Raw genomic sequence first — 23,005 nt, forward strand, 5'->3', positions numbered from 1 at the left:
AAGATCATTGCCTAATTCCGTCAATCACAATTTGGTTGGGGGGTGGGGGGGTTAATGGAAAACACAGGGGGCATTAGGATAAATGGGCTAGAAGTAAGTATTGTCCAAACATGACACAGAAATGGCAGCCGATAAGTATGCATCCATTACCTAAGATCCATTTCCTGTCGACGGTTAGAATGTGACCCAGACAGGCGAACAACCTGGTCGTCTCCATATGGACCTTAATGGAGCAAGCCCCAGGAGAGGGCCGTAATTATGGGCTCACTTCAGTTAGCCAGAGAGTGGTGCACATTGATGAATCTGCACTCTGGCCTGAGCACATACCACGCTTTGGCTTAGGGATGCAATTTAGGGATTTGCTAGATTTGTCTTCCCCTTTTATTTCTTCAAATCCATACAGCAGTGACCTCTGACCAGGTTGGAAGAACAATTATACAACATTACACATGAAAGACAGAAAATAAAAGATAAATAGATAATTAAATGTCAAGCCTTCCCTGTCTGTGTCGGTTAGCATGACGTTACGCACAAGGCCTGGGAAAGCAAGAACTCCGTCAGGGCAGGAAGATGACAGCCTTGTATGCCCAAAACAAAACAGAGCTGGTAATCTCTTAATAGTGTTTTGTCTGCTATTTTCAAAAGTCACAACATGACAGCAGCAGCCTGGTGTACAGTATCAGTACTCTAAACCAATTACATTTAAAGGACTCAGAAAATGAATTAGCAAAAAAGTGCAATGGCCAAGCAACGCACACATAATAAAGTGCATTTGTTATCACTGTGAGGTGGGGTGAATGACAGGGGAACCTCAATTGGTTGTGGTTTATGAACTCATTGTTCTAGCCCTAAGCAGCCCAGTACTAAAGCAGCAAGGTTTAATCTCATGTTTTATACTTCATAAATCCTGCATGAATCACATAGAGTACACGGATACGGCCTGAATTTGAGTTATTGTCGTCATTAATTTGTCAATTCCCAATATAAACATCATGCAGCCTCTGAAGAGCTGAGAGAACATAAAATGGCACCAACTGTGAGCTAATAACCTGTCAGACTAAAAATAGAACCGACTACATTTAAGCGTACCTTTACAACCCTAACCTTTACAGTGTTTAAGATGCTGGGGTGGGTAAAAAAAGAACCTCATTGCTTTCCCTTTGGTCGTTCAGGTTCAAGGGTGAGCCTCACAGTAATAATGATGAGGAAGCCGTTGGGTTTAGGGCCTGGCTCTCACTCTTATGTCCCCTTCTTCTTCGTCTTCCTTTTGGGTGGAGTGTAACTGGCTGTGCGATGCTCCTTCCTGTCGTATTTGTCATGTCCCTCCCTGAGGAAATAATGGATATTTGATTGATAATTCATCACTCTGAATACTTTATGCACAAACATGCCGGTACTGCAAAATGTATCTGGGTCATCATCATCATCCACATGCCAGGACATTAGTTTATGAGTTTGTCATGTTTTCACATGAATAAATGTATTTCTCCGAGTTTGTGCAGAGAATCTGAATGTCGTGCCGATGGATGTCGATGAATACACAGGGAAGCCAAGTACCGGAAGCAGCGGCCGCAGAACAAGTCTCCATCACAGGTATGGCATCGTATGGAGGCGTCTTCGTTACATATGCAGCACCAGGGAAGTTCCTCTTCGTTGCTTCCACCACCCTCATCATCACTGTCCAAAGGCTTTTTTACAACAGCAGCAGGAGCCCTGGCTGCTGGAACCTGAATACACATGGAACAGAATGGAATAAATATGTATTAATAATTCTGCATTTTAATGTTTGTTCTGTGTGTAGGACTTTGATTTACAAATGATGGAACCTCAAGTTGCCCCGTACCGTGGTTTTAGAAGGGGCTTTCTTGTTGGTGGTCTTCGGACCGCTGTCCTCAAAGGGTATGTTGTAGCCGCTGGCTTCATCCAGCGCAGCCTCTTCTGAAAGCTGGAAATGAAATAAACTGAATGTTAGAAGATGTTAGAAAAAATGGAGGACAAATAGCTTAATAGAACTGGTGAGCCATGGTGAAAAACATTACCCCCTTGTGGCCGCTATTAATATTAATAATGACTTCAACGTTGGCCTGTGTTCAGCATTGCCAATGAAATGAATGAAGTCTTGGTCCCTTTTCTAAAGTTTACATAAGGGCATCATAAGGCCGTCAACCTTTAACTTAAAGAGTGTGTCGCACCTCAGAATGTATTTTCAATGGATGAACAAAAATGTGTACAAAAGAAAGAAGGCAGTAATGGATGCACTCACATGGCGTAATAATTTAAAACAAAAGGTTATGACCTAAATGTATGGTGCCCAGAATAAGGTATGAACTTTAACATGAACATTATTAGGTCCATGATCACATATTATCATGTGTATATTAACTCTGCCTTTGCTCCCGACCTGTTTTAATACCCTTTGAACAGCCTCTTCCTCAGTCTCCTCATCGCTGTCGGGATGCTGGAAGTCCTCCATGGTGACTAATAACGAGATATATATAGAGAGAAGATATAAATATGGACGATTCAGAGTAATGTAAAGCTGTTGAGACGCTGACGGAGGCGTTCACACATTCCACTAAGCCAACTTTTTCCCTCCGTTAACTCGCAGTAATACTGCCCATCCATCATATTACTGTGGATTACAGATGACGTCGCAGACGAGCGCCAGCCAGCAAATCTGCAGGGAAAGGTTGAATAGAGGGAGCTGTGTCGGAGAGAGCCTAGTGCCTGGATGCTTTGACCCAATGCAGCTTTTTTTTACTGATTCTGTAAACAAAACCTTCCCTAAAAACATGAACAACAGAATTTTGATGACGAAGAGGAACACTGGGATGCTCTGCATATTGGAGATGTAACTATCGAGTAACATGCATCTCTATGATTACCACTCTGCATTCTGTCCACTGGTCTTGCTAGAAAGATGTTCATGCAGCATAATTATCCCAACTGTTTGTGCGCTTCGATCGTTCTCAGCCCTCACTTGTGCCAGCCTCTAGATAAAAGCTTCTGCTAAATGACTGAAGTCTAAAGAAATAAACCAAGATGTCTTACCCTTGTCAGGATCCAGTCCTTTCAGCAGGGCCAGCCTCTTGGCCATCTCTAGAACGTGCCCCTGGGATCCCTGCTCCTGCCTCAGCTCCCTCATGGCTTCCTCCATCACACGGGTCTTCTCAGCCTCCAGCTGCCTGCTGGATCCCCCCTGGTCCTGGTCCAGGTTCACCTCCAGCCCGCACGCCTCCCCCTTGTTCAGGTTGTTCAGGAGGCTGTCGTCCACATCTACCGATTAACAGGGCGTTATAATAGGCCAGAGCTTAATAATTAACACTCAATGGTCCAACATGACCATGCGCTACCAAGCCAAGATAAATAATCTCTCCTGCGAGATAGCTTTTGTTAACATGAGGGAGTCAGTAAAGTCACCACGTATTCTTTGGTAACCAACTGAGGCATCTGAGCCTATTAAAAAAGAACTACAGAAAGATACATATAAACTGGAGGATTCCTATCTAGTTTACCATTAGTGTCTTGTTGTTGGTTGTCGATAGCAACTTCCTCTGTCATCTGTGTTAAAAGGTCATTGGCCCGTTCGGTCTGGGTTCTGTTATCAGGCGGCCGGTGCACCTGTTCAGAAACAAACAACAACGTTAAGTAATTTTCATAACAATGAGAAAGTGGCTCTAAAACATAAATTAAGAGTGCTTGGCAATTTGTGACTCGTGAATTATTGAAGAGGGTTTTAAAGGGAGCACTTGAGCTACCCGAGGTTGATATGTGGTGGTTGGACTTACGGGCAGAGGGGCTTGGGTGGGGGGAAGCCTGCCCTGTAGGGCCGCCAAGCGGTCTTCCATGTCCTGGGCAGAAGGCACCGGGTTTCTGGGAGCTTTCAAGGCAGCAAGGCGTGACTCGATCTCCTTCTCAGAAGGAACGGACTCTGGATTGAATATGGTTAAAATGGTAAAACAATATCAACAAGCACGAAACCCTAGCTAACCCTAGCTCATTATTATAGAGTGTGTGAGTTATAACTAAATATTTTCTTACTTGTTTTGTGTGGTTTAGTGTCTTCCTTGAGTTTCTGAAGCCTTGCAGCAATAGCTTGGTCTTCTTTAGTGAGGCCCTTCGTAGGTACACGGTCAATGTCGACATTTCTAGCACCGCCGTGGGCATGAGTCAAATTGTACCCTTGCTGTTTGGCTTCCAAGGCAGCCACTCGCCTGGGGGGGATTGCAGGAAAAGGAGTTACGTCATGTATGGTATTCAACAGAAAGAATAATGTGTTATTGTGTGGGATTTTTAAGTGCATACTGACTTCTTGTAGTTCTCTGGGGGGGACCATTTCCCACCATCACTATGTGTTTCTGAACTATTAAAAACATATAAGGAATAAGAGATCGCATTTTTCTTTTTCATTTTGGGAAACTACAATGGAGTTTGTTGTAATTACCCAGTCAGAATGCCATGACACCGCTTGCAGACCTTCTGCTTGGTGTTGCCACAGCGAGGCACCAGTGCGCTCAAGTTGAGGCAATTGGAGCAGAAGGAACGCCCGCAGTTTTTACAGCCCAGCTATTAGATCCATTATGAGAAAACACACATTAAAGGAGAGCAAGATCGCATATGAATATAACCAGTTACTTATGTTTCATATGAATAATCATACCTCCTTCCGGAAAAGAGTAAACTTAGATGCACAACAGAAACACCGGTTGTCCATGTTGTAACGCGGAGAGCCTCATGTAAGATTGAAGGTTTGATTTTTCGAATAGTCCATCTAATGTTTAATTGGTTGTCAATAATATATCTACAATCTATAGACCAACCCACTTTGATCTCCATCGGCTCCAAAAAATGTCTAATAACAGGAAGTAAACCGGAAAATCACGTGCCATACGTTTACGTAGTTCCGGTATCTGTTCGTCCAATCATTGTCTCGCGGTTCCCATTCAAAACATACAGAGCCGTACTGTCGGAACTGAGGAGTACCGTTCGCTTTTTTAAATCATTGAAAGGAAGAAGTTTAGGTTTGTAACGTCTGTATTACATCGTTTACTGGTATTGGTCTCGTTTGTTTTGATCATTGTGCTGGTCCACTTTACTACCATTCCAAACGAAGCGATGCAACACGTTAAAGGCTAACGATAGCTGTTAGCAAGTATTCATCCCAGGTTACATGCAGCTTCACTTTGCACTGCATGAACACTTTAGCATCGGCTTACTTCTCCTGTAAATAAAATAATGCAGTGTGTGACATACATGATATTTGAATACCAGCCAGCATGAAATTAAAGTTGGGAGGGGTTGTAGCAATGAATAGCTGTCACAGCATCCCTTCTTGCATTTGATTCCAGTGTAAACTTTGCTAAATACATTGTGTTGTTTTCCTCTGCTGTGCAGTTGTGTTGGGGTGCACGATGGCAGAGGGGGGGGATGCAGAATGGGAGCTTAGCAAAGAAAACATCCAGCCGCTGAAGCGGGGTCGGGACGTATCGGTGCTGCACCAGGCGCTGAGTCAACAGCAGGACGGACTTAGCTCTGCGGTCAGCCAGCAGAAACAGTAAGTCATGGGAGCAAGAGCAAACATTGAGCTCCAAGTCAAGTAATAAGTCTGTTTGAGTGCACACAAGTGTGCCCAACTTAAGGACATGACTTGATACAGGTTGACAAAGGATTTATTTTCGTGTGTTTTTTCTTATACAGGAGCTTTGAATCTGAACTGAGATTATATAATGGAGAAGATCCACTTGATGTTTGGGATCGGTAAGATCAGTCACTTTCAATCATATGAACCGTATACAATTAGCAATAATGGAACTCTATAGTTACTTTTGATATCTGTGTGAGCTTGTCCGAGATTTGTGCCATGTTTTCCAAACAGATACGTCAGATGGACCGAACAAACATTTCCTCAGGGTGGGAAGGAGAGCAACCTTGCCATGTTGTTGGAGCGAGCCGTGACACTTTTCACAGAGGAGAAAAGATACCACAATGACCCGCGCTACGTCAACCTCTGGATCAAATTTGTAAGTTAGCTGCAAGTTATTTGATCACATTTGCAAGCTCCTTCTTCGACATGCTTTAGTTCATGCTATCTCGTGTATGTATTTGTCTCATCAGGCAGAGATCTGCCCAGAGCCCCTGGAGATCTACAGTTACATGCAGGCACAGAGGATAGGAGGGTCCCAGGCTAGCTTCTACATCGCCTGGTCAGAGGAATATGAGAGACAGGGCAACTCTCGCAAGGCAGACAACGCCTACCAAGAAGGCTTCAACAACTTTGCTGAACCGAGGGATAAGCTCCTGCAGTTCCACAAGTAGGGATATGACGGGTCTCCTTTCATTCAATGCATATCACAATGATGCATGATAATCATAGGAAATCCTAACCCTACAGTGTTCCCCTACATGCATCCAGCAGTGGACCAGCCCGGCGCTTTCACACCCATCGATTGCTGCATTGCCAAAAAAATGGTTCTATAGCAAAACAAAAGATATTGTTCTGCTATAGAATAAGAAAACATTATTTAAGGTGGCATAAAACAGGAGCTCCAGTGGGGATGGCTATATCTTTTTTATATATGCGCTACTATTAATACCACAAAAAAGTGCACTATGCTATTTCTTGTTATATTTTTAGACCATTGTACATCAGCATAGTGCATAACCGATCAGCGTCACTCTGGGAAAAAGTTTAAGGAAAAAAGAGTACCAGTTCAGCTACACATGCAAGCTGAAAAATAGTCCAATTAATGTTTCCTGAATTACTACTTCTAGGGCCCTGCAAGCACGTGTGTCACGACAGGTGATGACCAGCATGGCGGATAAAGACAGTGATGAAGAGAGCAATGAACCCGAGCGAATGTCTCTCATCGATCTCAAACACAGGGGAAAGAAGAAGGCCATTGTGCCCATCAACAGAGTTCGGGCTGTTCTTGGCCGTAAGTACATGGACGTATGCTTGCTTTCGGCTACGCTTGCTGTTTGCCACCTGTATGTTGCTGCCGGTCATGTGAAGCCTTAAAAGAATAGTTATTTTTCTCCTAAGCAATAGACCTCTGAAGTCAATCTTGAATATGTCGTATCCGTTTCCCTCTGGACAGATAATGCCAGAGGCTTGCAGTCGAAGGGGGCCCCGGCACCGAGTAGAGCCGAGAACAGCTGCTTCTTGGTTTTTGACGAGAACAAGTGTCCGGAGGCTGTGACCTCCGAACCCAAATGGGAGCCCTGGGCTGCCCCGCCGCCCGCCAGGGCCAAGGAAAACGAGCAGAAGCCCGAGAAGTGGTGCGACGTGAAGGTACGAGTCAAGATGCCGCTGCAGGCCTGTGTTAGCTGGTAGAACCTCTGTGTGTTGCTAGCATTGTTACAGGAGGCCTCTCATCCAATACCGTGTCTGTCTTTCTGTCCTGCCGTAGATGCCCCAGAGGTCCCGATTCGGTCACAAAATCGTAGCGCCGCCTCTCGCAAAACCGTCTTTCCAGCCATTCGTGGAAGAGTCGGACGAGCCTCCCACAATGTGAGTTCTAATGTCACACATTTTATTTGTATTAATATGTTGTCAATGAGGTTTTCCCAAGAGAATTTTTGCATCAATCGCAAGCACGATACCGCGATTTCAGTTTCCTCTCAGTGGTCGTTGTTCCCTCTCTTGATTTGTTTTTCCTGTGGTCCCAGGACTCCATGCAAGATCAACCCGGCGGTGAACACAGTGCTGTCGTCCCGTAAGCCACGTCTCGAGGAGACCCCTTTAAAGAGGCTCCAGGAACACAGATCACTCCTGTTGCTACAGAAGCAGCAACCAGAGACGCAGGGGGGGAAACCGCAGGAGAAGAGCGCCTACTGCAAGGAGCTGCTCTTCAGTGGCGCCACCGAGTTCTGCTTTGAGGAACTGCGGGCCGAGCGCTACCGCCTGAAGATGGCCCAGGAGACCGAGGGCCAAGCCCAGCCTGGCCAATCGAGCACCGATCCCACCCAACACTGACACTGAGCTTTGATTGTTTGATATTCCTTGTGGATAGGGCCGTGAGGAAGAAGTCCATATCATCACTAAATGTCTTGTGACGATTTTTAAATGTTTTATACCTATAGAAGTGTTGTACATTTTAAAGTGGTGAAAAAGCAATTGGGGGAATCAATATTCACTGCAGAGATCATGTTCACAGGAATATTGTTATTTTTCTGTTCTCGAAACCATTTCTAAATATATTGGCTGCTAAAAAGTTTTTTTTTTTAAACCCAGTGGTTGCGTTACCTCTTTGATTATTTTCTATTTAGTACTTTTCTTTGTTACGTGATACTTAATATAAGTGTAAGGGGGTCGGCTTAGCTCAGGAGGTAGAGCAGTTTTCTTGTAACCGAAAGGTTGCTAGTTGCACTTCGATCCCCAGCTCCTAGCTGAGTGTTGATGTGTCCCTGAGCAAGACACTTAACCCTAACTGCTCCTGACGAGCTGGCTGTCGCCTTGCATGGTTGACTCTGCCGTCGGTGTAATAATAATTTACTGATTGACTCACAAGGCGCATCGTAAGCAGAGGACATGCACCGGAACACAGATTGTTTTCCTGGTAATTGTTTTTGAATTACTAATTGGGTACAAACAAAGAAAGTGCTGAGTATCTGCTATCGCTGGAGTTTAATGGGATTAAATCTATCTGGCAGCCGCTTCCCCCAAAAAATGGAAGCAATCTTCATTTGTGAGTCGAAGTGCATTCTTGTTGCCACTTGATCCAATAAAATCGCTTGGATTTTCACACCAGAGACTATTGTGTTTTCAGTTTGAAAGTGTTGACATTCAAAGGGAGGTGGTACACTAAACATTTTTTAAATGTTTTAAACATGATTTTAAAGTGTTTGACCCAAAGCCAGTAGAGTTTAACAAAAGGAATGGACCCTGAATCTACTGTGGTGACGACATTCCCATAACGGAACTCCCAGGAAATTCTTTAAATGATTCCCAAAAAGGCTAGGATGACTCAACATGATTACAGTAGTGGGTGTGTGAAAACAGGAAACGGAACCTGCATCTGGCACCTAAACCCAAACATATGTATCATTGAATACTACTTTGGCTTGTGTCACTTCCTTTAGTCTTTAAATGTCTTTAAAGTCTTTAAAAACCCAGTAATACATCAAGCAACCAGTAGAGCAGAGAATTGCTCGTAAAATAAAGTTCACCACTTAGCAGCAGAGAGATGGCATAAGTAGGTCTAGCAGGCTTTGGTGATGTTCTTAAATGAGGCCCTCTGAGAACAGCTTCTGTCCATCTGCCTGTTACCCTCAAAGGCAAACACACTTGGGCTGTGCAGTCCGTGTTCTAAAATCCATTTCTAATCCTTTCCACCGGTTAACAGTGACTTCTCCTCTTCCGCTTTATGTCAATTATACTAAATGCAGGCAGTTGAGTTGAAATGTTGCTCCTATGTGGTTGCACATCAGGTTAAAGTTATTGTTAGGTCAGCTATATATAGCATGGTCTCTGACCACTCGAAGTGAACAATGTTACGTCACCAAAGGTGGTGGATCTGTGGGAAGACCTATAATCTGGTATCACAGCAGGCCTTGAAACATAGCCATGCATAATGCTCAAAGAGCCGCCGCCAGACCAGACAATAGAATTAATTGAAATGCAAACCATTAAGGCTGTATCATTTATGAGGCTGTCGGGTCTTTCATTTGAATGAAGCCACACAAAAGGTTTCAGGCAATCATTGTTTAAGGGAGGCCCTTTGAAAATTTACAATACAACCGCCCCCTCACCGTCATGTTTATCTATATGGCCGGTCGATGCTTTTAACCGAAGCTCAGGATGGATCATCAAGCATGACAAAAAGCTGCTGCTCCTGCATATATTCTAATCTAGTGGATTTAGAGCCATCTAGATCACTGGATAGATCTAATTGACCAATAGGATGTTTTTTAGGAAGAGAATGTCTGCGCTGTAACCTTAAGGACATGTGACAATTTCTTCAATGTATAGAATTAATAATAGATGTTCAATTAATAAATACCCCACCTAGATACATCATTTATATCATGAATTTGGCTTCCCTCTCAAACTGGCAACAACAATTATATAGATTATGAATGTGATGTCTCAGTTTTCCAATAACCTGAGCAAGCACAAGTACGGATCTATAAGGAGAGAGGACTGATAATCGTACCCAACGAGACACTGGGAAAGCACAACCTTTCTGCTGTGTCATTTGCCACTGCCATGCATGGCTGCAGAATATAATCAGTGGGTAAATATCAGCTGTAATAATGCTGACAGGTACAGGAGTGAAAGAGAAAGAGGTCATATCTAGCATACGCTGTATGGAGAAAAAAAACATTGTGCATCATAGTTATGCAAACTGGCTGTCACAAGGCTTGCTCGTGTTTGCTTGATGTAGGATTGCGACATGGTTATTAAGGTGCGTTTCGGTGACTTCCCCATCTTCTCTACACAATATTCCAAGTAGTACATATGTCCCGAATCAGCTTCCCTTTACAAGCTACTTCTGCATGACGTGACCCTAATATATTTAAAAGCTGAGTGTCTGCCTCATAAATTATTCAGTACTAGATCATGTGTGAAGCAAAAATGTATCCTTTTTTATTCCCAAAATAGGCTGCATAAGAGACCAAAATTATATTTTTTTATTCCCCCTTTAGGCGTTAAAAAGAATAATCTATTAATATTATTCCTATGACACTTCAGAGATTGTGGGCTTTTTGGTTGTCTCTCTCTAGAGATTGCCTGGATCTTTCCAGGGCGCCCCCACTCCCCTATTCCCCTGCCATCTGCCATCCCCTGACCCTGTCATAGCGTGGATAATGCACTTGACCGAGCAGCCCACTGGGTGCACACAGCATCCTCGGTGAGCGCCCCGCGTTCTCACATCACCCCATCACGTGTGTCAGGGATGGGTGTGGACGTGGTGGTGCCCTGGATGGGCTGGCTGTATGAAAGGTATCCCGGGTAATGTGTCCATTGGCCCCTACTCTCCTTACTGTCACTGGAAACCACCCTGAGCACACAGATACGGACACACGCACAATAAGCCTTGTGAAAATACAAGAGCGCATACACATTAATGCAGGCTTGTGCGTGTGTGTGTGTGTGTGTGGTTGAACCACACACACACACACACACACACACACACACACACACACAGACACACACACATTTACACACAAAACACAGATACATTGCCATCAATTCACGTCTACAGCAAAGACAGCCCAATGAGAGAGTGGGAGGAGGGAGCGATAAAGAGGCAGAGAGAGAGAGAGAGAGGGCGAGAGAGAGGGGGCGAGAGAGAGAGAGAGAGAAAGAGAGAGCCAGGGAACAGTGGGAGGGGAGTATGTGGGTATGTGTGTGAGAGAGAGAGAGAGAGAGAGAGAGAGAGAGAGAGAGAGCAAGAGAGCACACCAGAGGAGGAGAAGGCTAGGGAGACAGAGAGAGAGAGAGAGATAGAGGGAGAGGGGGGATGGAAGGATCATACACAGGGCTGTGATACTCTCCCCTTGGATGTAGCTTCGTCTCTCTATGGCTTCCTCCCTTCTTTGTCTGGCCACCCTGTGTGCCCAGGAGCAGCGGCAGCGGCAGCGGCAGTGGCAGCAGCACACGGCGCGACCAGCGCTCGTCCACACCACCAGGGGATGAATCAGCTCCCAACAAAGAGCCTTTGAGATGGCAGTGTGTGCGTCTGGCTGGAGGGAACAACGTATCAGGCTTACCCAGGCAAGCAGCAGCCTGCAGTGTGTGTGCAGTGCTCGTCGTCGGTGTGCGTATGTGTGCGCGCGTGCGTGCGTATGCATGTGTGCGGGTGTGTGTGTGTGTGTGTGTGTGTGTGTGTGTGTGCGCGTGCGGGGGTATGCATGTGTGGATGTGTGTAAATACGTTCATGCCTGAGTGCGCGTGTAAAGCAGTGTGCGTGCGCGTGTATGTTTGTGCATGCGTGCATGCGTGTGTGTGTGTGTGTGGGTGGGTGGGTGTATATGTGCACACTCTCGCTCACAACCATTCCGATAAGAGAGAGGCTCTCCTCCTCACTGGACGGCAAGGTAAGGAGGTGGGGAGGGGGCAGCGGTGGTGATGGAAATAGATATTTATCGCCTGTTTTGAATAATGGTTTATCCAACCCAGAGCCCCATTTTCTGCCTTCACAGCGAAGCGTGTAGGGGTAGCACGGGGGCTGTGGTGGTGGGGGAGGCTTAGAGAAAGAGGCTTAGCATCATTGATAAAGAGCGAGTGCTAATGTGTGTGTGTGTGGGGGGGGGGGGGGGGGGGGGGGGGGGGGGGGGGGGGGCTGTTGGTTGGCAACCGGAGTGGTTGAGGAAGAGAAGGAAAAATGAGTGTATAGTGATTGTAGAACGGCCAGGTGGAGTGCTGGTATAAGGTGTGTGTGTGTGTGTGTGTGTGTGTGTGTGAGTGTGTGTGTGTGCGCGTGCCTGTGTGTGTGAGCGTGTGCGCGTGTGTGTGTGTGTGTGTGTGTGTATGTTTGGGAGGGGGGAATTTAGCAGGAAGACAGATTTAGCAAAGCAACGCATCTCAAAGAGCCCTCTACCTCCCCCCCCATTACTCCTATCTTCACCCCCCCATTTACACCCAGTCCCACCCCCTCAAACCTCTACCTTCTCCTATCCTCATGCTCTGGCTCTGGATAGAGCAGACACAGACCACAGAAAGACCTTAGGTGTCCTCTAGTGCAGACTGGTTCTGTTACGTTGTGTTCTATATGTTGGCACCAGGGATGCTGTGAAGGAGGCCTGTGTAGTCTCTCTCTCGCTCCAGGTGAACTTGCATGCTTATAAGAATTAATTAATGGACGATTTGCTTTCGGAAGTCCTGCAGCCACATGCTCATGCTTGTATGTTTGGCACCTTGGATGGCGTAAGTGCGAAACTGAGGCGCGTCGCCATTTGTTCGATGTACATCCTTTGGACTGTGTGTCATGCTTGTTGAACAAATTACTGCCAAGTGAAGAGTTATGAAATATGGACTTATGCAATACCTTGGAGACGTTCTTTTGGGCTGTTTTCAGGAGACACTTGCGTTGGTTGTAGAAGCCATGTATGATCTAAAAATATGTTGGCACAATGGTGTTTTGGGAAACCACTTTGCTGATTGCAGTTACCTTCAGGTCTACCTCAGTAATCGATTGCCTGTTTATTATGGTCTAGCATGCACCAAAAACACGCGGGTCACACACGTGCACTGTACAGAGAATAACGTTCTTGTGCAGGGGTTAGAGCCGCTGGGTTCAGGATGATCCTCAGAGGAACGATCATTGAATCATCATGGTTTGAAGGAGGACAGAGAGAGAGAGAGAGAGAGAGAGAGAGAGAGACACGCTTAGAGCGAGAGAGAGACAGACAGAGGCAGAGAGAAACAAAGAGAGACAGAGAGAGACACAGGGACAAAGACAGAGACAGAGAGGGAGAGGACATTCTGCATTAAGAGCTTAGTGAAGCCACTGGTCATGAGACGTCAAACACTGGGGATTAAAACAGGCTCTGGGTTGCAATCAGAACAGCATGCCCTGACTCCCAGTTTGCCCTGAAACCACATCCCCACACAGGTGGGGACCACGACTTGGTGGTGACTGAAGAGGCCAACTTGACCATCTTAAACCTGCTTCAGGCTTAAGAGCGTTCAAGCCGGCAAGTAGCAGACAAAAACGTAACTATTACAAAAAAACCTCATGATTAAAAGATAGTCTTCAGTAACAGGGAACTGCTTGTACAGCCCATAGTACAGCCCGTGGAGGCCACAGTGCGCTGCCCTTGCATCAATAAATGAAGAGTGATAGTGGCGTGTGTTCAGCCGTGCCCTCGTTGTGCTCCATTATGATACGTCTTAATGAGCAGAGCGTGAAATTGTACGAGGGACTTAAAAGAGTGCCGAGCGTCTTTATGGGAAGCTGACTCTCTGATGGGTATGGCTCAATCGACATCCGCAGCCCTTGGCCCACAAACAGGCACGCGACGTGTTTTGGAATGCAGCACAAAGTGTTATTTCCTGCGTGTGGGAGTACCAGCATACCAAATGAGTTGGGGCTTGTGTTGGCATCGTCAGGAAAACCCTGCAGACCCATCAGGTGTTTGTTTACAGTGTCTTTGTGCTAAGGTTGTTAAGGACCACAGAGTTGGATAAACCTTCTACTGTGTGTGGACCGTGCCAGCCCCTCGGCCCCTTAGCTGCATCCGCTGCCCAGCGATGCTCTCTTGACTTTATGTTTCACACTGCCCAGTGAATCTCTGCTGATTCCAAAGGAGAAGGAAAAAAGTGTAGGCTATGTCTTAGACGTCATCACTACTGTGCTCTCTCCTCAAATCCCCTCTCACATTGCGGCTTGTTTACCGCAGACAAAGCCATCCGAGGTGAGGGAGGAAAGAAGCTCTCACCTCCGCCGTGTCGGTGGGATTACCACCAGCGACGAGGTGGTGCTTCATAATGAGATCCTAGCGAAAGTCCCCCGGTCCATGTGACTGGCGGCTTTCAATCAATGTCAATCTATTGACCATGTTTCCCCCAAATCCACCTCCCCTCCGCTCTTCTTCCTCTTACTTTTGTTCTCGCCCTCCCCCTCTCTGCTGCGATGTTCTTTATCTCTACTCTTCACTCTTTCTCTCTCTCTTTGCCCTTCTGCGTCTATACACTAGCTCATCCTCCTCCTCCTCCTCCTCCTCCTCCTCCAGGCTGGCTCACGCATGTGTCCTTTTTCTTGTCCACATTAACACAGTGGCCAATGTGCTCTCATGCCCTTGGAGCAAACACGGCTGTGGAGGTGGTTGAACGTCAAGTGTTTGGTCCATTCTTCATCATCTGTTCAATCCCAAGCCTTTTTAACCCTTAGATAAAACACAAAGCCATTGTGAAGCTCTGTCTCGGTATGCCTTTTTTGTTTGTGTGCACATTTTGCAGAGAACTGCGTAGACAGAGAAACGCATGATGTACTGCCGGCCGCAACTAACCCCAGGTCCCGGGCCGTCGATATCAATGAAGTGGCTCTGTGAAAGTGGGTCATCTCCGCCTGATGAACCCATCTAGTAGACTGTGAAGTCGACAGCGAAAGACATGGAGCGTAACATCAAGCATTGACATTGATGGACGGTTCCCTGGCCTGTCGTTGGTTTACACTCCATCGTACGTTCATTTGCTTTGGCACCCAGCTTGGTGCTGAACCGGATGTTAGTGTGTTCATAAAGTATTTACTGTTGTGATCCGGCTCGAGGCTTGTTTGATTCCCTGGAAAAGACAGTTAGATCTGCACTACATGATGTTGGAGCTTTTTTCGTGTGATCACAAAAATAAGGGTCAGGTGATGTTCAGGAGAAGTTGTAGAGATCTCAAAGAGATATCCCCTGTACTTGGAGAACAAAGCAACAGCTCATCTGAACCGGCAATACAGTATATACCATACATACAGTATTTGATTTCCTGTTCCTTTGAAGTCTGTGACCCTCCCTACATCAGGATCCCATTGTTGTCCCATGAACGTCACGGTGGTGGTGGGGAACTTTGTGGAGTCGTCTGGTGCGTGCCTTAACTGCAAAAGACTGGTCCGTGTTTTGGGCTTTTAAGCTGCATGACACAAGCACAAGCACAGACCACAAGCATGAAACATTTGTGAAAGCCATGTGCAAGTCCATGCAGTTTAGGGACTCTGTGATTCACGTGTCCTGTCCTATTGACCATCCTTCCGAGTCTGTAGAGGTGACTCCAAAGAGAAAGCAGATTTTGCCAGTGATGTGAGAGGAAAGCAGGGCGTCATTTGAAATCATAAACACTGCTGTGGTACTGTCCGGTCACATTGTCAGGACTGTACACCACACAAACTCATGTAATATGTTTTTGCAGTAGACCTGAATTGATGGCACCGTTTTTGTGAGTGTATAAATGTTGCATGTGTGTGTGTGTGTGTGCGCGTGTGTGTGTCCTATTCCCGTGCCCTCTAATGGCTTACGAGTGTGTGTACGCATACAGTGTGCACTTGCACACGTGTGTGTGGCTCCCCGGGCTCGCGTGACTGCGTGCGTATGTGTTCATGAAATGACGACCCTCTCCACTTACCGCTTGGAAGAAGCGAAGCCTAGGCTTTCTCATTATGCTCAAAGGGCAAAACGGTCATCATAATGAAGCTGATGAGGAGCCGTCTCTAAGTCCCCAGGCACTGCACAGCAGAGTCGTGCAAACAGATGTTAAGGCCCTGGGTGCTCGTGATCTACCTCTCTATGGGATAGATATAGCCCCTGTGATTTCACCGGGGCTGGATTATCCTCATTTGCGTATTGACAGACAGGGCACCGAAAGAGGATTACCTCCCATCCTTCAGTTCGACCCTCCCTTCACTATTTGACACCAATCTTGGTCACCAAACAACTCAAAAGGTCACCGGAACCCGGGTGTTGCGGGTCGGGAATATGTGGCGTTCTATGAGTAGATTACTGAACAAATCAAAAGCAAGGAACGGGATTGAACACTGTACTGTAATCTCGTGAGCATGTCCAGTCACCTGCAACCTCCTCCCCTCTGTTCCTGCACGCCCCGCCGACATAAAGGAGAAATCAGGGCAAACAGGAGCAGAAATAAATAATAAGAATCATTCAGCAGGGCTCAGAGCTAACACCCAGCAAATCCAATATCCCCCTCATCTCTCAATCTCCCCCTTCTCCCCTCCTACACTCCAGTCTCTGGATCGCACGATAGCACCGTCGCCGTGGAGCAAGCCCCTCTACAGTCACGCTACGTGCTGCCCTGTATTGGATTGCTGCGCTACGTTTTTTTCTCTCTTCTGCATGTCACACATGGATTTCTGCATGTGTCAGTGGAGGGTTTGTAGAGTAGGGGGACGGGCGGTGGGAGGGGGGGAGGAGGGGGGGGGGTACGCGGCCATCATTCAGCAGAATGTATCCGTCGCTTTTTTTGCAGAGAACAACAATCTCTGCCTCGTTTATTGGATGGATCGTCTCTTCCGAGTTCCTCCCCCCCCGCCCCCCTTGTCTTGTGTTCTGGTGCGGCGGCTCCCTCACAGCGGGGCTGATCAGCGATGCGGTATACATATTTAATGCATACACGGTACATCTGGGTCGCCTGGGCTTCCTGAGGTGGGGCGCTTTGGAAAAATCGGATCTAGCGCAATCTGGGGATGACCTCATCCCCAGATTGCGTGTTTGGTGGGCCTGACAGCAGACGTCGGAGCCCTTCTCCTTCTATCCTACTCTGTACTTTTACATTGTCATAGCAGGCTGGATTATTGGAAAGCTCAGTGTGAGATGCCTGTGCCTGTGTGTCCATCAGGGTTTAATAACACTGTAGCCACCTAGTTCAAAAGCCTTCCAACTTCAAGGGGGGGGGGGGGAGACACAATTTATAGGATCAGTAAGTCATGCTGGGGTTACGTTCTGCTGCTGCTGCTCTTTGGGCGGATGAAGGCTGGTACAGTGCTACATAAAGCAGCAGTCCCATTTGTGATGGTATCACCCTATTATCAGGGGCCGTTGGGGGCGGCAGCAGCTTGCATTTCCCTCATGGGTAAATATTGATCGATCTGCTTGTACTGGACACACAAGTGCTATGCGTAAACATTTGCTCGGCCATTGCAATCGGCAGCATGTGCATGTTGAACAGCAGTCTAAACAGATTTCCTCTTCAAACTGGCCATGCTCTCTCTCTCTCTCTCTCTCTCTCTCTCTCTCTCTCTCTCTCTCTCCACTCGCTTTGCTGTCTGATATTCGCAAGCATCTACACTTCAAAAAGCATGCCATCCTCGGGTGAAAGCCTTTCCCTGTCCCTAGAAGAGAGCCCCATCCTTTCGCCATGGCATTCAGCGCTGAATTCCGCCCGTCATGACATCCCCATCGGATGGAATTAACATCCTCCCCAGCAACAGCATCCCGCACATAGGAACGAGCCACAACAGTGGCACAATTTGCTTATGCAACACTAAGCATATTAGCCTTGTTATTGAGTTAGCATCGTGGAGGAAGGGAACACGTCTGTTTTGCTGTGTTCCTCTCTTTCTTCCTCCTCCTCCTCCTCTCCCTCTTCCTCTCCCTCTTCCACCTCCTACTCCTTTCCCTCCACCTCCTCCTCTTCCTCTTACTCCTACACCTCCTCTTCCACCTCGTCCCCCCCAGATCAGAGGGCGGCGACCTCCCTTGTTGTGTGGCGAGGCGACGGCGTGCGCGGTGCAGGGTTAGTCACCATCAGAGCCTGTAAGGAGCGTGGTCGGGGCTGATTAGGCCCGCTAGCCGGAGATGTGGGAGAGGGTGTGTGAATGCTCGCACAGTAATTGCCCCGCCAAGTGGCGGGCCGTTTGCGCAATGATTTCCGTTGATAGACGTCATTTCACAGTGCATTATGGGTAGATTGCATCGTATTTCCTCTAGTGGATCTGCCTGTTTATATGGAAGTGATACATCTGTTTTATCGCATGCATTACATTTAAAAGAATATGTTTATGAGACAAACAAATAACTTGTTTTGGTGCCTTGTGCAGACGGTGACACTGTGTAGACTGAATTGAAAATAGAAATAATAGCAGTGTTAACACATACATTAGAGTCCAATGTGGAGGAAGGATGTGACGCTTGCTTGATTGCCTTCACACTACAGGCTTTCTTCATTAGCCATCCCCCCACGCCAGTCCATCAGAAGCCTCAGCAGTTACAACACACACACACACACACACACACACAAACACACAGACTTTAATTGCGCCTACAATGAAGCAGCCAAGTAATGGTTATTAAGGATCGCTTGTGTAGCTTTTATCTCTCTCCTTCTCTCTCTGGCTCTCCATCTTTGGCTCTGGTTTTGTGTGTGTGTTTGTGTGTGTGTGTGTGTGTCAGTGTGTGCGTGTGTCTGTGTGCGTGTGTGTTTTGCCTGTGTGTCGGTGTGTCTCTCACAAATGTGTTTCTGTGCATGCATTCAAACGTGTGTTTGCATGTGGAAGTACACGTGCAAGTACACTAGCTTATTTAACTCGCACCACTAATGCACTGAAGTGCCCGTGGGCACTGGTCAGGCCAGCACACATTCTCCTCAATGAAAAGCACAGAGAATGAATAATCCCTAATTGACCAGATATCCTTTGTTAGACGTTTTCCAACCTATCCATCCGCTCTCCTTGAAGTCGGCCTCGAACACAGACTGGCGACAGCCAGGCTGAAACATTTTTCCAGACAGACAGTATATCGTCCACATTGATTGCCCATGTGCATCAAAATAATTTGTTGGTAGATTCCATTTAATTAACCAGAGGAGAGAGCTCAGGAACGCGGACGGTACGGGTTGGTTGAAACCGTAGCTGTTGTAGTACGTTTCCGTTCCCATCGAGCGCTTCGTGACTCGATGGGTGTCCGTCTCTGTGCTCCTCAGAGGCTCTTTGAGGCGGACCCGCTGACGCCCTCCTGCACGTGAAGATGTTCCGCAAGAAGAAGAAGAAGAGGCCCGAGATATCGGCGCCCAAGAACTTTGAGCACCGCGTGCACACCTCCTTCGACGCCAAGCGGGGCTGCTACGTGGGGCTGCCCACGCAATGGCAGAGCCTCATCGAGAACCTGCGCCGGCCCAAGCCCATGGTGGACCCCTCACGGATCACGGAGGTGGAGCTGAGGCCGAAGAAGGTGAGAAGGGGGGGAGGAGTGGGGTGGGGGTGGGCAGGTGTTCCTCCCTTGTGAATTATTGATCTGCTCTGGCCTGACGGCGTCTTGTCTTGCACCTGTCCATCCATAATTAGAACACCATAATTAACTGACTTCACCGCTGACTGGCTGTCACTAAGAACGTCTGAGTGCACGACATACACACACACACACACACACACACACACACACACACACGGACACACGGACACACGGACACACAAGCACACAAGCACACAAGCACACACACACACATTAGCACAAACACAAACGCACACATACACACACACATACACACACACACGGGTCAGAACAGACATATTGTGTGCGAATAACGGACGCAGCATTTATCCGACCGACGCGGCAACATCTGGGTGTGCCCTTCACACCAGCAGAACGCCCCCCCCCCCCCCCCGACGGCGACCAGGAATAGAATGACCCTCCCCCAACCATCATATTGTTTCCTCATCTATCGCCGGCCATGGGCTAATAGCCCCGCTGTTATACGGACTGATCCCCCTCCAGAGTGACGCCAGATGTATTACTCCACACTGGTAATTAATAACACCCCGCGATAACATCCCCACTGGAGGTCCGGCAGCGAGGAGGGGGGGGGGGGGGGGGAAATTGCAAGTGCAAGCAGAGGATCCGTCAGCCTAGGAAATCGTCGGATTTCTGTGGCTCTGTGAAGTGCTCTTGAGCTCCGAAACCATTTATACACCCCCCCCCCCCCCCCCGAAGTAGTGAGGAACACCAACATTTTCATTAGAGCCAGGATATTATTGGTGCAGTGCAATATAGGAACTATCGTGTCAGCTCTTAGAGCAGATTTATGGCTTAACGCCGTCATCAAAGTGATATCAGCAGCACTGCACACACAGCGCGTGCATGCAAACATACACACAAACGTATACGCACAAGCACACACACACGCACGCACACAAGCACACACACATGCACACACACGCCGAGAGCAGGGCACCTATTAACACTGGCTTCCGAGAATGACATTATAACCTGGCTTATTTCTAAATACCATCAGATTGCAGTGTAATTATCAGACACGCCATATCCTGTTCTATAAAAGAAACAGGAAATCGCGATCGCGTTTAGACACGGGAGACAATTATCGTTTCATCTTAAAAAACAACAGAGGGCCGCACTGAGGCTATTATCGCCTGGCTCAGAGGCACTGGCACTGGGTGAGGTGTGAGCTGACCCCTGCCGCGCTGTGTAGGGGGGATGGCAGCAGACCAGCGGAGCGAGGGAGAGGTTCTCTTCAGCCTGATGGGGACACCCAATTATTTAGTAGTATCACTGACCGAGGACGATTCTGCCCAGACGTTGGCTCTAGCGAGACCCCCCGCCTGCCCCTGCAATATCCCATATACGCACGCGCAAACACACACACACACACACACACACACACACACACACACACACACACACACACACACACACACACACTTTGAATGTGTGACATTGACAGAATCGACTAAATATATTTTTATGATTTTTCATTATCATATATACAATTAGACTCTGTATACATATATATGTTTAAAGTCTAATTGTATATATTAATATATACATTGTTGATTAAATATCAATGTTCAATATTGATAAAGTCACAATATTATTATTGACAGAATCTTTGTAATACTAGCAACATCCCGGTATTAAGAACAGCCCATCACATCAGCTCAATCTTGATATTCTTCAACATGCTACCCAGCATCTTCCCCCAACCCCTACAATAGCACCCTCCATCTCAGACGTGCTTGGCTCTTCTCTGGCAGAACCCCATTTAGCCCCTGCGGTTGTTTGCGTCTGTGCTTAACATCCTAATGGTGTGTGGCCCGCTGGTTGCGTCAATGCGTTTGCAATGCAGTATCTGAGCTGTGCGCAGGGAGACGGCGTTAACGGTCTCTCTAGTGTCTCTTAAAGTGCTTTCCACTCGGCTGTGCTCCGTCTGAGTGTGTTTGCACAATAAGCCACGGGGGAAATAATTCTGTAAAGTCTGTGACATTCCGGCACCACAATAAAACGTCCTTCACGGACTTTCTCTTCTTCAGAGTCTAAATTTAACACAGCGCCCTGAGCCAGGGCTCCATCTTCCCCCTTCCTTAGTTCCTTCCCCGGGCCCGTCCCGATCCGTGAGCTGAACGGAGCGTGAACAGCAGAGCGTGTGACAACACGGGCTTGAATTAGACGCCAGAACGCTTCCCCTCTTCTTCTGTTTTTTCAGACCATCGTGCGCGGCAGCATGATCGGCCACGGCGACTACATCACGGCCATGATCAACGACATGAGCCGGCTGTCCGTCACCAGCTCCAACTCCCTGAGGAAGCACAGCCCCTCGGCCAGGAAGAGGGCCCAGTCCCTGGGGAGGCTGGGCGAGGTGAGGGAGGGCGACAACTACCAGTACGAGGGCCTCGCCGGGGACGACGAAGAGGACGACGAGGACGACGAGGACGACGACGAGGAAGACGAGGGGCAGGGGCACGCGTCCCGGGAACGCTGGAGGAGCAGGAACGTCCACAGCGAGAGCAACACGCCCCACATGGGCATGAAGAAGAGCGTCACCCTGCAGCCCAACGGCGTCCTGTCCCGAGCCAGGTCCACGTACGAGGTGGGGGTCAGCTCGGCGGAGAGGCCGCCCCCGCCGCCCGTCCAGCCCCAGCCCATCCACGCCCCCAGCTACGGGGCCTACATGAACCCCGAGCTGGCCAGCCCCCAGGGGCGGGTGGTGTGGAGGAGGGACTTCCAGCTGCCGCCCAGGGGCGCCCCGGCGGGTCAGCGGCCGATCGCGTGCTTCTACAGCCCGGCCATGGTGCTCCAGCAGCACCCCCGGGGGGACCAGGGCCCCCTGCACCCGGCAGAGTTCGCCCACCACCCCAACCTGCCGCTTTACATGCCGAGCCACGGCAGCCCGGTGCGGCCGTACTCCTCCTACGACCTGAAGGTGAGTCCGGGGCAGCGCCTTGGAGCGTTCGCTCGGAGGTCAGCGCACACTTGTGTATACCGCACACTCGCCCCCTACTAACCCGTGTGATGAAGCTGCACATTTGCATATTATTAAAATAAATATCTTAAAGCTCTTTGCTGGGCAGCGGTCTCCCTCCACTAGCCAGCATTCTCCTCAGCCCCGTACAGGAATACAATCCTTTAATCAAAGCAGTGGAAACGTATAATTGTTGGTTATAAATTACAACGCGGGTTTATTGGCTTAGTGGGCTTGTAAATGTGAGGAAATGCTTTGTTTGGCGTGATTTCAGAGGGTGTGAGTGTGTGTAGGGAGAGGTAGCAGGGACAGGTGGGGGGGGGGGGGGGGGGGGGGTGGGTGCGTTTGCGGCCCCTACAGAAGCCTCTGTAT

General features: G+C 48.0%; 3 protein-coding genes across 4 annotated transcripts in view; 2 read left to right on the top strand and 1 right to left on the bottom strand.

Moving 5' to 3' along the window:
* Positions 1-1,186: 1,186 nt before the first annotated feature.
* zfyve19 (zinc finger, FYVE domain containing 19) lies at positions 1,187-4,799 on the bottom strand. Of its 2 annotated transcripts, none has more exons than XM_079752148.1 (11): positions 4,661-4,799; positions 4,445-4,566; positions 4,310-4,363; positions 4,042-4,214; positions 3,789-3,931; positions 3,516-3,621; positions 3,052-3,276; positions 2,414-2,478; positions 1,844-1,945; positions 1,558-1,727; positions 1,187-1,327 (listed from the first exon to the last, which is right to left on the bottom strand). In XM_079752148.1, exons 1-11 carry the CDS (start codon positions 4,712-4,714, stop codon positions 1,240-1,242), a joined length of 1,302 nt encoding a protein of 433 aa, XP_079608274.1. In that variant the 5' UTR covers positions 4,715-4,799; the 3' UTR covers positions 1,187-1,239. The 2 variants fall into 2 exon arrangements, with proteins under 2 accessions (XP_079608274.1, XP_079608273.1); XM_079752147.1 differs by having other exon boundaries at positions 2,402-2,478.
* A 138-nt stretch (positions 4,800-4,937) lies between these two features.
* bub1bb (BUB1 mitotic checkpoint serine/threonine kinase Bb) lies at positions 4,938-8,658 on the top strand. Its single transcript, XM_079752149.1, has 9 exons — positions 4,938-5,021; positions 5,395-5,554; positions 5,698-5,757; positions 5,876-6,020; positions 6,115-6,311; positions 6,772-6,935; positions 7,098-7,291; positions 7,410-7,510; positions 7,669-8,658. The coding sequence occupies exons 2-9, from the start codon at positions 5,412-5,414 to the stop codon at positions 7,973-7,975; spliced, it is 1,311 nt and encodes a 436-aa protein (XP_079608275.1). The 5' UTR covers positions 4,938-5,021; positions 5,395-5,411; the 3' UTR covers positions 7,976-8,658.
* Positions 8,659-19,407: 10,749 nt separating this feature from the next.
* The window catches only part of pak6 (p21 (RAC1) activated kinase 6), a gene marked incomplete at both ends in the record, with an annotated part of 8,675 nt that continues 5,077 nt past the window's right edge, over positions 19,408-23,005 (top strand). Inside the window, 2 exon segments of the mRNA XM_079752140.1 lie at positions 19,408-19,611; positions 21,878-22,594. Coding sequence (XP_079608266.1) covers positions 19,408-19,611; positions 21,878-22,594 — 921 coding nt within the window.

The sequence above is a fragment of the Pollachius pollachius genome, assembly GCF_949987615.1.
Source record: "Pollachius pollachius genome assembly, chromosome: 15".
NCBI lineage: Eukaryota > Metazoa > Chordata > Actinopteri > Gadiformes > Gadidae > Pollachius > Pollachius pollachius.